General features: G+C 40.6%; 1 protein-coding gene across 1 annotated transcript; it reads right to left on the minus strand.

Annotated features, from left to right (window-relative positions):
- Window positions 1-1,503: 1,503 nt before the first annotated feature.
- gmpr (guanosine monophosphate reductase) lies at window positions 1,504-13,005 on the minus strand. Its single transcript, XM_041808149.1, has 9 exons — window positions 12,712-13,005; window positions 8,520-8,639; window positions 8,123-8,206; window positions 7,867-8,040; window positions 7,704-7,785; window positions 4,877-4,983; window positions 4,316-4,358; window positions 4,039-4,198; window positions 1,504-2,194 (listed from the first exon to the last, which is right to left on the minus strand). Exons 1-9 carry the CDS (start codon window positions 12,796-12,798, stop codon window positions 2,014-2,016), a joined length of 1,038 nt encoding a protein of 345 aa, XP_041664083.1. The 5' UTR covers window positions 12,799-13,005; the 3' UTR covers window positions 1,504-2,013.
- Window positions 13,006-14,374: the final 1,369 nt, after the last annotated feature.

Here is a 14,374-nt window from a genome sequence, read left to right on the forward strand (position 1 = left end):
CCCCGTCCTAATTTTTTGGGAAAAAGTCATTGCCCCCTGAACTGGTTGTTCTACCTTTGGTGGCAACAGCCGCAAGCAAACATTTTTGATAAATGTCAATGAGTCTTTTACATCACTGTGGAGAAATTTTGGCCCTCTCTTCTTTGCAGAATTGTTGTAATCCAGTCACATTGGAGGGTTTCCCAGCATGCTTTGGCTACCGGTTGTGCGTTCTTGCATGGCAAAATAGTGACAAAAACACAGAGCTTTCTGGGTATTACACTTCAAAAAAAAATTGATAGTGCATTAATTTGAGGCAACATTATTTTGTAGCCCATTTTTACCAAAAACTCGCAAAATTCTGGAGAGAAACTGTACCCATCTGTTACGCTGTATAGTCTAGCTTCCTGGTTGGTACAACCAGTGAGTCCTTCTTAAAGGAGAAATGCTCAGAACTAGTGCAGAGAAGGAGGTTTAGGAAATACCTGAGATACTGTCAGACCTCGGGTAAAAACTATATAATATAGAAATGCTCACTTGTTAAATTAATATAGATTTTTAGGGGTGGAAATTCCACATACTGGATCTTTAATGGGCCACTAAAAATGACCTTTGGGGCCTGATCTGGCCCCAGGGCCTCCAAATGAATAGCTGGCTTTAAGGGGTTAAGGTCTACTTTATACCTCTGCTATAGGTCTGCATAGCCTAAACCCTATACAGTCTCCTACAGGTGTAGCCTATGTGCACCTCCTCTGAAATACAAGTACGAATCGAAACAATACAAGCTCTGTGATTGGTACAATAACTGTCCTTGACCTACGCCTCTGCTGAGCCGTACTTTTCATCTCCTCTAACATCTTCTCTCTGTACGTCTTTGCAATCACAGAAGTGGGATCAACTGCCGCTCAGTATCTATCAGCTCTAACTCCAACTTAATATGCTTGGTTTCATTTATCTCAGTTCATAGTAGCTCTGACACTGTTCAGTACATTGTTCCCTACTCTCTCTCCCTGTTTTTCCTGTCTGTTTTCAGCTGCTGTCAAATAACGGCACCCCCAGTTTTTTTTTTCCAAATAAAGCCAAGCACAGTATTTTATTAATTTAAACAACTTTTTCCTGAATTTTGCTACTTAAAGTTCAAACAGTTCAGGTTGAAGAGTTTATTGCAGCAGAAGTTTATGGGTTTTTTTTTTGTGTGTCCAGGCTCTGACATTGTCACTCCTTGCTGATTTATTTTGCACAGTGATGCTGTGTAATCGTAAACTCCCATTAGAAAGCCCACTCGTGGATGGGTGGTGGTGAGTCTGCAAGTAAAAGCATAGCACAATTACGGTACAGCATTGCAAGACAGAACAAAGGAATCTTGCAGCTTAAATAGACCTGTGATCAAGGATAATGTCTGTGAAAACAGTGTTATCTGCTTGAACAAGCTTGCAGGCATTGTTCCAATTAAAAGAAAGCAATACTTTAATTCAAAGTAAGTCACAAATCTAAGGAAAAACTGAGCAGAAAGATCCACACTGATAAGGAGAATAGCAGGGGGTCCTGCATGCACTTTATTGCAACATGATTTCTCCAGGAACAGTTACAGGTTTGCTGTCTCTGGTTCTTGCATATTCATTTGCACATTCATTCAAATACACAGCTCTGCATTTTTCCCCAAATGACCATAGCACGAGTATCCTCATCCTCCTGCAGTATGTTTTTACATGCAGTTCTTCAGCAGCATTCTTGTTCATCTCTATGTGAACATCTGTAATCGTGTATTCTCACTCACTGTAGGACGGAGTCAATAAAGAGTGCTGTGATTTCTTTGGGGAAATGTTTCAAGTCAAACCTTTAACAAAACCTGCAGGAGAGATAAACAGCTTTCTGACAGCAGATATCCTGAGAGAAACAGGCTGGGTGCTCACACTGAGGTGTCTCTGTGGGGGTGTTTTCATCCTTCATAATTCCACTCCTACTCTTGCACATTTGAACTCTGCATTATACAATGCATGTCATGCAGCCTGTGTGGAAAATCAACAAGTCCTGCTAAGTGAACATTTGGCTGGACTGCTGTGTGACTCGGATGAAGGTGGTTCTCCTGCTCAGCTCTTTCAGCTTGGCAGCGCCTACGTAGGTGCAAGTGGAGCGGAGGCCTCCCAACACGTCACGGACGGTGTTCTCCACGTCTCCTCTATATGGAACCTCCACTGTCCTGCCCTCAGATGCCCTGAGAACAAATGAAGGCAAAAGAAAATAGGATGTGTTTCAGGAAACACTTAAATGCAATACATTTAAAGCACCTGTGAGGAACCTTCAGGTTGTGTTGACAAGTGCCCCAGGTCGACAAAGTAAGACGATTAATCTCTTAAAGAGTGGACAGTTTCCTGCGTAAAAATCTCAGTCTTCATCATTTTTATTTCTTATGTGGCATAAAAAACTTTGAAAAGGCTACTTCAGCAGCATGCTGGTAATCATCTTGGCTGAATCGTACCCTACGGGAGGCATGAAAGACATTTAAATTACTGGATAGAATTAATAAATCTTCTCTCTGATCTCTGGTTTGCTTTTTTAGGTCATACAGACACATCTGCTTTAATTTCTATCTGTTTCACTTAGAATTAAAAAATCCTGACAGGAGCTTTAAAGCAGTTAAACTGCTTTATCCTCAGGACCCATCACCACCTCTTTAACAAGAAACCATGACCTAAATTTAAAAAACTGTTCATCCAGTGAAATTCATTTAAATACAAATGTCACAGTTTAGACTTAATAGAAAAAATACATGTTTAAAAAGCACATCAGTAGCCCTGGAAGAACAAATATGCATTAATTTCATCACATCTCCTATGATAACACCTGCACTTTGATTGGTTTCTAAAGATATGAAAAAATTAACACATTGTCATGGGCAAACCATGGGATCTTCTTCTATTCCAAAAAGTTGATCTGTCTGGAAAAAATGGGGTTAGGGTTAGGGTTAGGGTTAAAATGTACCTGTTATGTCAAAGCAGAGCAAATTAAAATGCATATCTAGATGTATGTCACCTAAGGATACCAGCATTTTGACCCACTTAGGAGTCTCGACCCATTAGTTTATACCGCAACTGCCCTTGAGGATGCCCTTGTTTACAAAAAAAAAAAAACTTTTTCAAAGATAATCGATGCTGAATTTATTATTTTTGAATACATTTGTGCTATTTTTTGCTATGGAATGACACTGTTAGAGATTTTGTTGCTCATGGATTTTAATTTTACATGCCCAGGTTTGATTTCACAGTATTATTTTAATCTAAATTTAACTTAAAAGTCCTAAGAGGTGCTTGCAGTTTTGGCACCCTCTCTGGACAGAGCAGCATGTCTTGTCTCTTGACTGATCACATACGTAGGTAAAGCTCATCCTGCTGTCTTCTTTTTAATTTTTATTTTTGCTTTTATTGCAGACAAGACAGAGTCAGAAACACTACGAAAGAGAGAGAGAGAGAGAGCATGATGTGCAGGAAAGGAGTCACTCTCTGGATTTGAACCTTGGCTGCCTGCTCTGAGCACTACAACCTCTGGACATGAATTGCATGGACATAACCACTAGTCTATAGGTTCTGCATTTACAGTCAAATTGATTACTTATCAAGATTCTTTCATATATAAACATACTGTTTTGGCATCATGCCTAGCACCCCCTAGGAGAGCAAACTGTCACTATAAATCTTTTATTCCCTCTTCAGGATGTTAAACCTGAATGGTAGTCACTTTAATAGAAACCCTAATTTTTTAACCCGTGTTCATGTGTTGACCCACGTAGTGGTTTATATGTTAATTATTAAATTTAGGTGTTTCAAAAGAGTGAATGTTTGTGTGCATATTTTTGTTCTCATTGGTGTTTATGCAGTGCCTCCATGTGGGATGTTTGTGTTGAATCAGGGATTTGACTGTGGAGTGTCAAAGTCTTTTCTAAGGGACACATTAAAATATTATCACACAATTCAGAGTTATTAAACTGAACACAAATGAAAACAAAACCAGAATAGGAATCCTCAGAAGATTTTTATAAATGCTTTGGTATCAGTCTCTCACCTGTACTCAGCAACACCACCCACATATTTCTTCATGGCTGTGTCAGAGCTCATGCCATAGAAGAGTTTGTATTTCTTGCCATTCTTTTCGATGACCTCCCCAGTGCACTGATCGTGACCTGCAAGCATTCCTCCCATCATGACGAAGTCAGCCCCCGCGCCTGAGGAGGCAAATGCAGAGGAGCGGTGCGGGGTTAGACTTTTGGAGTCATACATGACCCGACACATGACTCATTTGAAGGATGAAAAGGAGCAGAAGTTGTGGGTTGAGTACAAACCAAAGGCCTTTGCTACATCTCCTGGGCAACTGCAGCCACCGTCCTGTGCAGAGAAAGAAAAACAGGCAAGTCAAGCAACAAGCCTCACATTGAATCATAGGTCAGAAACTTGTCTAATCACTCCACCAGCCTTCAAAGATGGAGGACGCCCTCTGCTGGCTGCTGCCTGGTACAATTACAATCAACATGACAACGGTTTGCTGCCTCTGAATCAGTATATCATGAGCTGGTGTTCAATTTAAGAGCAAATAAAGGATGAAAATAAGCAGATATATGCTCTTGAATCACAAATGAGTGATAGTTTTATAAAGACTAGCATTCTGATTTACATTAAGGATTATGTACGGTTAGTTGAATAATGTTTGTTGGAAACCTGTAATTTGTTTTAATCTGCTGTGCACACTCTGATATTCTGGCCTGAAAAAAAACTCATCAAAGTCCAACAGTGCCCTGTGTTCTTTCACTGATTGTCATTTTCATGAAAAGATCCTTTCTGTCTGAGAAAAAAAAAAAACAGTTGTTCAAGTCCAGTGCATCTGAATGCGATGCTGTAAGACTTACTGAGATAATGTGTCCTTTGAGTCCATGGGCTGAGTCAGCACACTCTATCACAGCGCTGAGTTGTGGGTAACCCACTCCTGTCTTGATTCTTGTCGTACACACGGACCCTGTAACACAAACAAAGAGGTCCATCTCTATTTAAAGGAACAATATGTCAAATTTCACACTGTAGCGTCTACATTAATGTAAAAAAATACTACTCTCATGTTCTAACATCACATCAAATAATTCCAGCGGTTGACAAAGCCAAAGGAACCCCTCATTTTTATAGTTTTAATGGTCTGTTTCTTTTCTCTGCAGCTGCCATGAAGGGCCGCTGTGACATGATACGATATGTTTATAATTGTCATGAAAATGTTGGCTGTTAGAGGAAGGACTGCTATGTAAGGAACATGAACTTTTACAGAAAGCTGCTGCTATGTTGCTGAATCTCATTCATGTTTTGTGCTGCTTGCTTGTGCTGGACCACAGTTTTTCTCTGCCACTGGCTGTGTGTTTTGTTGCCCACGCTCCCTGGTATTATATAACTACACCCCACCCTTTGACACCCATAACAGAGTGGCCCCACTAGACATTTACAAGTAGTGTGCTTTACTTTGCCTACCTCCATTGCTTGATATTTGTGTTGAATTGAGGACACTGATCCAGACAGTGTATTTACTAAACCTCTGTTTTCCTTTCACAGATGAATTTAAATAACCTTGCAAAGCAGATGGATTAGCTAGATTTCATGTCTGTCATTGGGCAGATCTATCTTGCAAAGCACCAATCTGAAACAACTGGGCCTGATTTAAGAACAGACCTGACCAATCAGTGTCATTTGAGGAGAACGAGGTGGTAGCTTAAGGCAGGGTTTTGTTGTACTGGAATCTGCTAGCAATGGCTGCGTAATGTTTAACTCGGATGTAGCTACAGTATAGCAGCAGTTTTGATATGGACCACATTTCTTTATTGACTAAAGAGAAAAGAACAGCACTGAAAGCTTTGACAAAAAGATGTTTTCGCAGTACTATGATGTTTCGTTGTACTATTAGCTGGTATATACGGTGGCTACCACTGTTGTAGCAATTAGCTGGGATGTAGCTATAGTATAATGGTAGTTTTTATCAGAACTGGGTGACATTTCTCTCTTAAAACAAGAGCAAAGACGCACACTGAAAGCCTCCTTTGTCAGAGTATATGTTTTTGGATTTCTCCCGACTCAGCCTCGGCATGAGTTTTATCCACTGACAAGCTCCAGCTTTCGAAACCTCCGACAATGACTATCTGTCGAGCCCAGGTTACTACTGGAGCTGTGCCTGCTACTTTATTTCTTAAAGGCCCTGCCCTTCTCAAACATTTTGTATGGGAGGTTTATCAGTTTAACGCAATTTTTAAAAATGAGGGAGACATCTGCTCAAAGTGGCATTCCTTCCTAGCGGTAAGGTTGTGCCCCATATAAGTTGTCAGCCCAGGTTCAAGTCCAGCCTGTGGCTTCTTTCTTGCATGTCTTTCCCCAAATCTCTAATCCCTGTTTCTGACTTTATCCACTCTCCTTCTCTTTAACAAAAGGCATAACATGCCTGAAAAACTATATCTTAAAAAGTGGCCTTTCCTTGTTAGTGCTGCAAGATACCCATGAAGCAATCTGGGATCATTCAGCCTCCCTCATTATGTAAATTATGAAATCTACTGCCATCTACTCGTCATCTTTTGTTATTGATTTGATTGAGCCCTTATGCATTTTACATTCATGACTAACTGTGTTGAATGTGGCTACTAGAGCTCTATCTTCTCATTGAACTTGTAATTTTATACAGTGTTTCACTTTATAGTTTAGATTGTACAAACACGGGCATAGTCTCAGTCACATTATCCATAGGTTTTTGAAGCCAAACAATGGCACCCTCCACATAATGTTGACACTACCAAAATTTTGGTCAATCTAAATAGAGGAGTTACATATATGTTTTTTAAATGATCTCTTTATAAGGTGTGCAAATTAAAACTAATGGAAATTATACCAATTTTGGTTTTGGGCCAGGCTGAATCATGATTTTTTCTTTGGTAGAAAAAAAAGATGTTTAAGCATAGCTGTTAATGGATCTACATGGTCTTTTGTAGCCAGCTTCAATATGACTCTTTGGGCACCACAGTTTTTTGTACTTCCACACTGGTTTCATTTTGAATACTTGGGGGTTGCAGCTTGGTTTGTAGTCAGACTCTAGTTGACTGAAAGATGGACATGTTTTAGCTATTTGACAGGAGGCAATGCTTCACTTTGGTTTAATTTCTATTGCTGACCCTTAGGTATTGGCCCTTTTAGGGTTTCCTGAACTATTTGGAATATGCCAGAAAGATGACTAGCTAAAATAGCAAAATGTGTGTATTACAACAGCCAAGATATTCATTTATCTTGTAACTCTTTTTCTGCTTCTCATTTAGCTGAAAGTTAGCAGGGGTCCGTTTTTTCCAGTATACTGTCATAGGTGTAATAACACCTCTTCATAAAAGGGTGAAGTTGCTGAGACAACAGCCATATTTTCCAGATTTACAGCAACCTAAGAATTAGGACACTTGAAACTGGCTCTGTTATAAAATATGTACACTGTATGTGGAGTAAGATGAACTTTATAATCATGTGAGGTCATTTTTTACAAGTCATGCCTGCTTTTTAAAGCACTTGAAGGTCATGTCTACCTTTCTGGCTCAGGTGCTTTTTCATGTCTGACTTGTTTTCTCAGTTGTGTCTGAGTCTATATGCGAGGTCTGAGCAGTTTTGTGTTGACACTGAAGCAAGCACACTCCTCAGACTATTAAACACGCTCAGAAAGCAGTGCCCACCCACCTGGCCCGATGCCCACTTTAATGATGTCGGCACCAGTGAGGATCAGCTCCTCTACCATCTCCCCAGTTACCACATTACCAGCCTGCAAAACAGACAGCACTTGTCTTTGTGACACACTCCTACAGCACATCAGATGGACTGTTACCAAACCATGCTATCTTACCATGATGGTGTGTTTAGGGAACTTTTCTCTGACTGTCTTTACAAACTCCACAAAGTACTCTGAGTATCCGTTGGCCACATCCAGACAGATGTACTTCAGGGCAGGGACGGCCTCCAAGATGGCACACAGCCTCTCCAGATCTGCATTGCCGCTACCTGAGCTGGCTGCTACATGCTAATAAATTGGAAAATAGTTACATTTTCATTTCTAAATGAAAACAGCTACTTTAAAAAAGTCAACATTAGTTACATGGTACCTCTAAACATTCTGGGTGTTTAGCAGCAAAGTTTTTCCAGTCTTCTACAGAGTAGTGTTTATGAATGGCTGTGAAGAGGGTGTGCTGAAGGAAAAGACACAGAGAAAACAGATTTGTCGTTATCCTGTGATTTGTAACTTCTTCTCACAAACTTACAAGAAAACAACAAGATAAACTAAGTCATTGAGACTGCAGAAGTAATCAAATAGCATCCAACAAGCTAGCAGCTAGCTTCTAGCTTCAAGGCTAATGCTAACTTTTGTGATCCTAAGTCAAATACATGCAAATAAAGTTCACTGGGAGGACACATAGAGGTATTGGCAGGACCACACAGACAGATACTCAAACATAGGAAAGCTGTTGTTTGTTTTTAATCACATTGGTTTTGTTAACTCACTTTGCTGAGGACCTGTGCCATCTCAAACGTTCCTGTAGTGTCCATGTTGGCAGCGATGATAGGGATGCCTGTGTAGGTCTGTTTGGAGTTGCGGAATGTGAAGGTCCTCTGAAGGTCCACCTAGGGGGCAGGGGTGGGGCATGTGAGTACTGCAGTTGTTTCATCACAATTTAATATAGCCTTACAGGAAAGACAATGTGACTGATATACTAAAGTTAAGAGTGGGACAGTGCAGATTTTTGTGAGAACTGGAGCGGCTCATGTTGCTCATGTTCTGAGTGTGTGTGGTCATAGTGGGGATCCACTGAATCATTTAGATCCAGCAGACCGCCTAGCTAGTACAGCTGTAACATGATGAGCTACAAGACACAAGCTGGGGAGGCCAATGTAGCACACTGGCTACTCCTTTTACTCAAAGTACTTATCCATCCTGATGATGCAAGTCAGAGTGATAAAAAAAAGTCTGATTCAAATGAGCTAACATGACTCAACTTCTACAGTGTCAGCTGCTCAGCATGAGCTGTGTCAGCACTTTTTATGTTGTCTTTGAAGTCACTCATAGAAGGGGGAACCCTTTTTCTTCACATAATAATTCTGGCTTTATTGTGAACAAAATAAACTCAACCCTGTTCATTAAAAAATGTAAGTTTTGCTTTTATGGTCTTACTTGACTAGGTGTGGTCACTAGCATGTTGTGGCTAATGTTAGTTATGTTCACAGTGTTTACCTTAGATATTTTGACTCCTTTGTTTTTGTGCTACATTTTAACATTCACAATTTTCTCATGCCTTTGTTGTCAGAGCCGGCCCGAGGCATAAGCAACATAAGCGGCTGCTAAGGGCCCCGTCGCAACCAGGGGGCCCCCAAAAGCGAGGAAGTGAATGTTTACAAGCAGGTCAAAAGCAAACTATAGTGAGAACAGCTAGACTGTGAAGGGGAATGAGGTGCTGAGAGTTAAAGTCAGGAACAAACAGTACCCCATCTCAGATTCAGTGGTTTAATTCGATGTTTTACATCAGAGGTTTCGTATAGCGCTGTTTTAGGCTGTTTTTCAAGTCTGTTTATTAAAATGAATGTAACGTAATGTTCTTGAACGCATCACACAACAGTCAAACAGCATCTCTGCACCTTAGCAGTACAGGCATGCTAAACACTAACTAGGGTCTCATGAAACTCATGGTTTTCTTAAGTTCATAGATTACTCCCCTACTGGTGGACTGTCATGGTGAAAGCGTTGCCTGCCGGTGCCAACAGACGTACTGACAGTCTCACCCATGGTCTCACTGGACGACTGGAAGTCATGGCAGAGGGTGAATATTTCTCTATTCCTTCCAGCATTGTGAGTATTCTTGCTACAATTCGCTGTCTCTCTCTATTACGCTCCAAATCGTCTCCTCAACCAAGCGTGCGTTTTCCAAACTCTATAAACTCCAAAACTTTGAATAGAAACACACCCAAAATGCTGCTGGGATTGATGTTACTCATGTCCATCATCTCCTGGTGTAAAGTGGTAACAGCGCAGACCTCCGCCATTAGCCGTATCTCCCAATAGTACAGAATCCTTAAAAATTCCTGGATCCAGACAGTGGTCCGGATCACCCCCTAAAATCAAATCCGTTCTTCCTTGTGACATTTCTGACATTTCCTGAAAATGTCATCAAAATTCGTCCATAACTTTTTGAGTTATGTTGCTAACAAACTTACAAACGAACAAACCCACACAATCACATGATGTGGAGGAGGTAATAAATACGATCACAGGTAAGACATGGTTTAATGAATTTATCCAGATTAACAATTATAGAGTAATGACGTGACTTTATAGATCTGTAGCCTATTATTTTTGCATTTAATGAAGAAAACGAAGCTTGCATCAAGTCAGTAGTCTATGTGTAATAAATTACTATAGGAGGGGATTTAATGTTAATATTGATCATTAAAGAGCTGTAAAAAAAATACTTATTATATAAAACAAGCTGACTGTTACTGTAATAGGGTTTATGGTTGAGGTTAAAAGCGTAAACAACCAGCCTTCTGTATTGTTTTATGGCTCTAAATCTTTCCAAAATGTGAAAATGTAAAAAACCTGCACTTATTTCTTATTAATCATTATTTCTTACTTTATTTCAAATAATTAACCATTTTATGCTTATGATACAGTTCCTAGCCCTTTTTGCCTTGGCATCGTGTGTTCTCAGCTGTAGAAATGGGCTATCAGCACAGAGTTTGCCTTGCCCTTCACAGCAGAATGATTCCAGAGCCACAGCTAAACTGAGACTATAAATCATGAAAGGTGGAAGAAAGAAGAAATTGCTGCACCCATGGGGGGTGGGGGCACCCACCAGTTGTGTGTTATGTCGTCTTGCAGCTGCAAATCAATTAGGCCTCATCTTTTACTTAAGTACACTGACTCAGCAGAATTTCCCTTTCACATCAACAGTGAACAGGCAGTTTTACACATTAAACCAAGGGCTTTAAGCATTGACTAATGAATTAATTTGACCATTTAAAGCCCATGTGTGAAATTATTAGCCGCTAAGAGAGACTAAATTGATATTGATGCCTTCATATAGCCTATAAAACCATACAAGATCATAATTAACAGGATATTTTGTTCAAGTGCAGTATTTTAATGCCTGAAACTAAAACTTTGTGAAACTTTGAAAATGCAGGGTCATTTACAAGGAGAGCGGTTTGAGATTTAACATTAGCCAGCTATCAACATACAATGGGTGATTCACTCAAAATAAAGAACCACAGTGCATTAAAGCAGCACTGAACTAAGATAATACAATGGTTGTGCTCTTCAGTTGTTATCAAGAAGAAACTACTTGTAAACTTCTCTCACTGCTTGCGCAGCCATCGTGCATGTGATCTGCAAGGCATTCTGGGAGGTTTCCCAGTGCTCCCACTTTGGTGTGTGCAGCTGGGAATTCTTTATTACAAGGGCCAGGTACCCCTGTCCCTACCCCTCCATTCCAACAGAAGTCACACTAGATCTAGGCATGAGTAGATGTAGGACTAAGTGGTCAGGACAGGAAGTACCTTAAAACAGAGCCATTGTCAACACATGGATCTGTTAAACTTTATCATAATGACATGCTGCAGTGAAGGGAAGTTTGGTAAAATATTGGCATCTGATATCAGATCATGCTTTTAGGATTAGTGTTTATTTATGATTTGGTTAGTTTTAGGATTAAGTGATGATTGATGATTTAAGATTCTGGAGTACTTGCTGTTCTCTGCTCTGTCATCTGTGTCAGTGTATATATATCTAATGTTACCATGATCGCTCTGTGGCATGTGCTATGACTGACTGTACCCCACAGGACTATTTTTAAACTGGTTTTCTGAGAAGTCTCCTGGGTCTCATGTTGCATGGCACCTCTCGGAAGCCAACTCCCTCCTACTTCCATCTTCTGAACAGATCCAAGTATCATGATATTGAGTCAGTACCAGGCCAGATCTCCTGATCTGGAGAAACATAGTTGGGAGAAGTGAGTAGCTAGGATGAAATAAAGATGTGTTGTGATGTCAGAGGTTGCCAGATTTGTGGCTGCTTCTGAAGAACCGTTTACTCTTTTGCTGACTTAAAATGACAAATAATAATGAAATGTCACCCATTCTGATCCAATCCCTTTTGCTCTCATTTTTCTGTTTTTGTTGTTTGCTCTGTTTGTTGACAGTCATTGTTTTTAGCCTCTGTCTGGCACAGCTTGTCTTGTTTTCTGTCACCTTTAAGAAGGTCACCCCACTGTTACATGCTCATTCAGAGCAGCTTTTGTTGCTCACATAAGGCAAAGAACACCTACCAGCTTGAAAATAACAAGAGGAGAGGCCTGAATATAGAATTACACTGAGAGTGACGTTATCATCTTTAGATGGGGGATTCCTCTGAGATTACGGGGTTAATTCATGTCATAGTGGCTGACTAGCACTCTGTAATTACACATGCCTGATTTGCATGTTAAATGACAATGTCATTTATGGATCACACAGGGTTTGTAGGCCTTAAATACTGTCATGTAGCCTCATGTATACATAGTTAACATATCTAGACATGGCATCATTCACAATACAAGCATATGCTCAAGTACACTTCCTGAATGCAACAGTGAATTCCACTATGAAGTATCCTCGTCTGAACTGTAGAATTTATTTTTGATCTTATTAACTATTCAACATGACCAACCTCTGAGCGACTCTTAAGGCTGCTCCTCTTGGGTCTGAAGAGGACATCCTTAAAGTCCAGCTTCAGGTCTGCGTCCACGCGAGGCATCCTGGCTGTCCAGAACAGTGATGACCAGGATGAGGAGGATGAGTATGTCGAGGAGAATCCCCTGAGGAAGGCCGCTGCAGCAGTGGTGGTCGCCGGTCCCAAGCCCCAACCACCAAACCCGAGCCTCCAGGCGGCCAGCGTATTTATAGCAAAAGGGGGCCCATCCCAGCCCCGGCCCCCATGTCTTTATTTGGGCCTGGACTCTCTCTCTCTCTCCCTCTCTCTTCTCTGTCGCTCTATCCCCCCTTCCTCTCCTTTTCCCTCCACTCCTCCAGCGTTTTTTCTCTCTCTCTCCCCCTGCTCCTCCAGAGTGGCAGGAGCAGCAGTGGCCAAGCTGGCAGGCGCACATGACGCATACACACACACACACACACACATTTACACACACATGCATGGTTGCAATGCGGAGGGTTGTGTGCTGCAGTGCTTAAGAGCACACCTGCTGTCCAGTTGGGGCATTGCTCCCTCAGATACAGTCTGACAGAACAGAGAGGGAGGCAGAAGGAGGAGTGTGTTTACATGCTCTCAAGAATCCTTATCCTTATTTGGGATGTGACAAACCCATAACTCATGTCTTTGTGCTTTTGTAGAGCAGTTGTTCCTTCTTGGTGTAAATGCTGCATTACTGTGGGTAAGCATATCTTAATTTCTCAGACCTGGATTTTTGAAACAAGAGAATTATTTTTACATCTGCAGCATATAAAGATATATGTATAAAAACAATCTGACCCTGAGTGTGTATTTAAATATGCACAATCAAAGTTTCCCAGACTTTGCCTCACCAAAGACCCTCATAAAGCATCATTTACTGGTGTGGGCCTCTTCTCTTCGATGTTATTTAAATTCTTTGTGCATTAGATCTACTTTGTAGATGAGATTACATATTCAGAACTGGAGGATAAAGGGATAAACGTCTGCACACTGTTCAGCTCCCAATGGGTGTCTTTAATGAACAAATGGTAATGTTTTGATCTCCAAAGCCTGAAGAAGCTTGTAAAATTTTGCCTGTTATAAAACGAAGTCATCAGAGTGTGCAGACATTGTCATTTATTTCAGATTATTTACTTGTCCTGAACCTGTATATATTTTTGCCTGGATATTTTTTTTTTTACCTTTGAAATATCAGCAACTAAACATGTTCTAAACATAGTTGCTTATTGTTATCAATAATTAATAATCTTGCTATTATTCAGGACTTTATTGTACATGGTATCATATTTGTGAGGGAATTCAGCCTGGTCACTCACAGTGGGAGCCAATCAATGCAATGCCAGGTATGTGTGTGAGCTGACTGGCCCTGATGAGGGCCAGGTGTGGCACGCTGATATAGACAACCGGGTTGCAGCACTCTTTGCTGACTCATTATCTCACTATCAGAGACACTGAGCACATCTGTCTGTGTTTTCTTTTGTGTGTGGTAAAAAGAATCTGCTAATGTAATTTAATCATCTTTCTAGGTGATTAGAATTACCTGTTATTCAAGGATAGCTGTGAATCAGTGCTGAGTACCCTTACTCAATCATTTTTGTTTCTTCTTCTGACATGAGCTTTGTGGCCTTTGAATTTTGTTTAAGGA

This window comes from Cheilinus undulatus, linkage group 16, assembly GCF_018320785.1.
Source record: "Cheilinus undulatus linkage group 16, ASM1832078v1, whole genome shotgun sequence".
Taxonomy (NCBI): domain Eukaryota; kingdom Metazoa; phylum Chordata; class Actinopteri; order Labriformes; family Labridae; genus Cheilinus; species Cheilinus undulatus.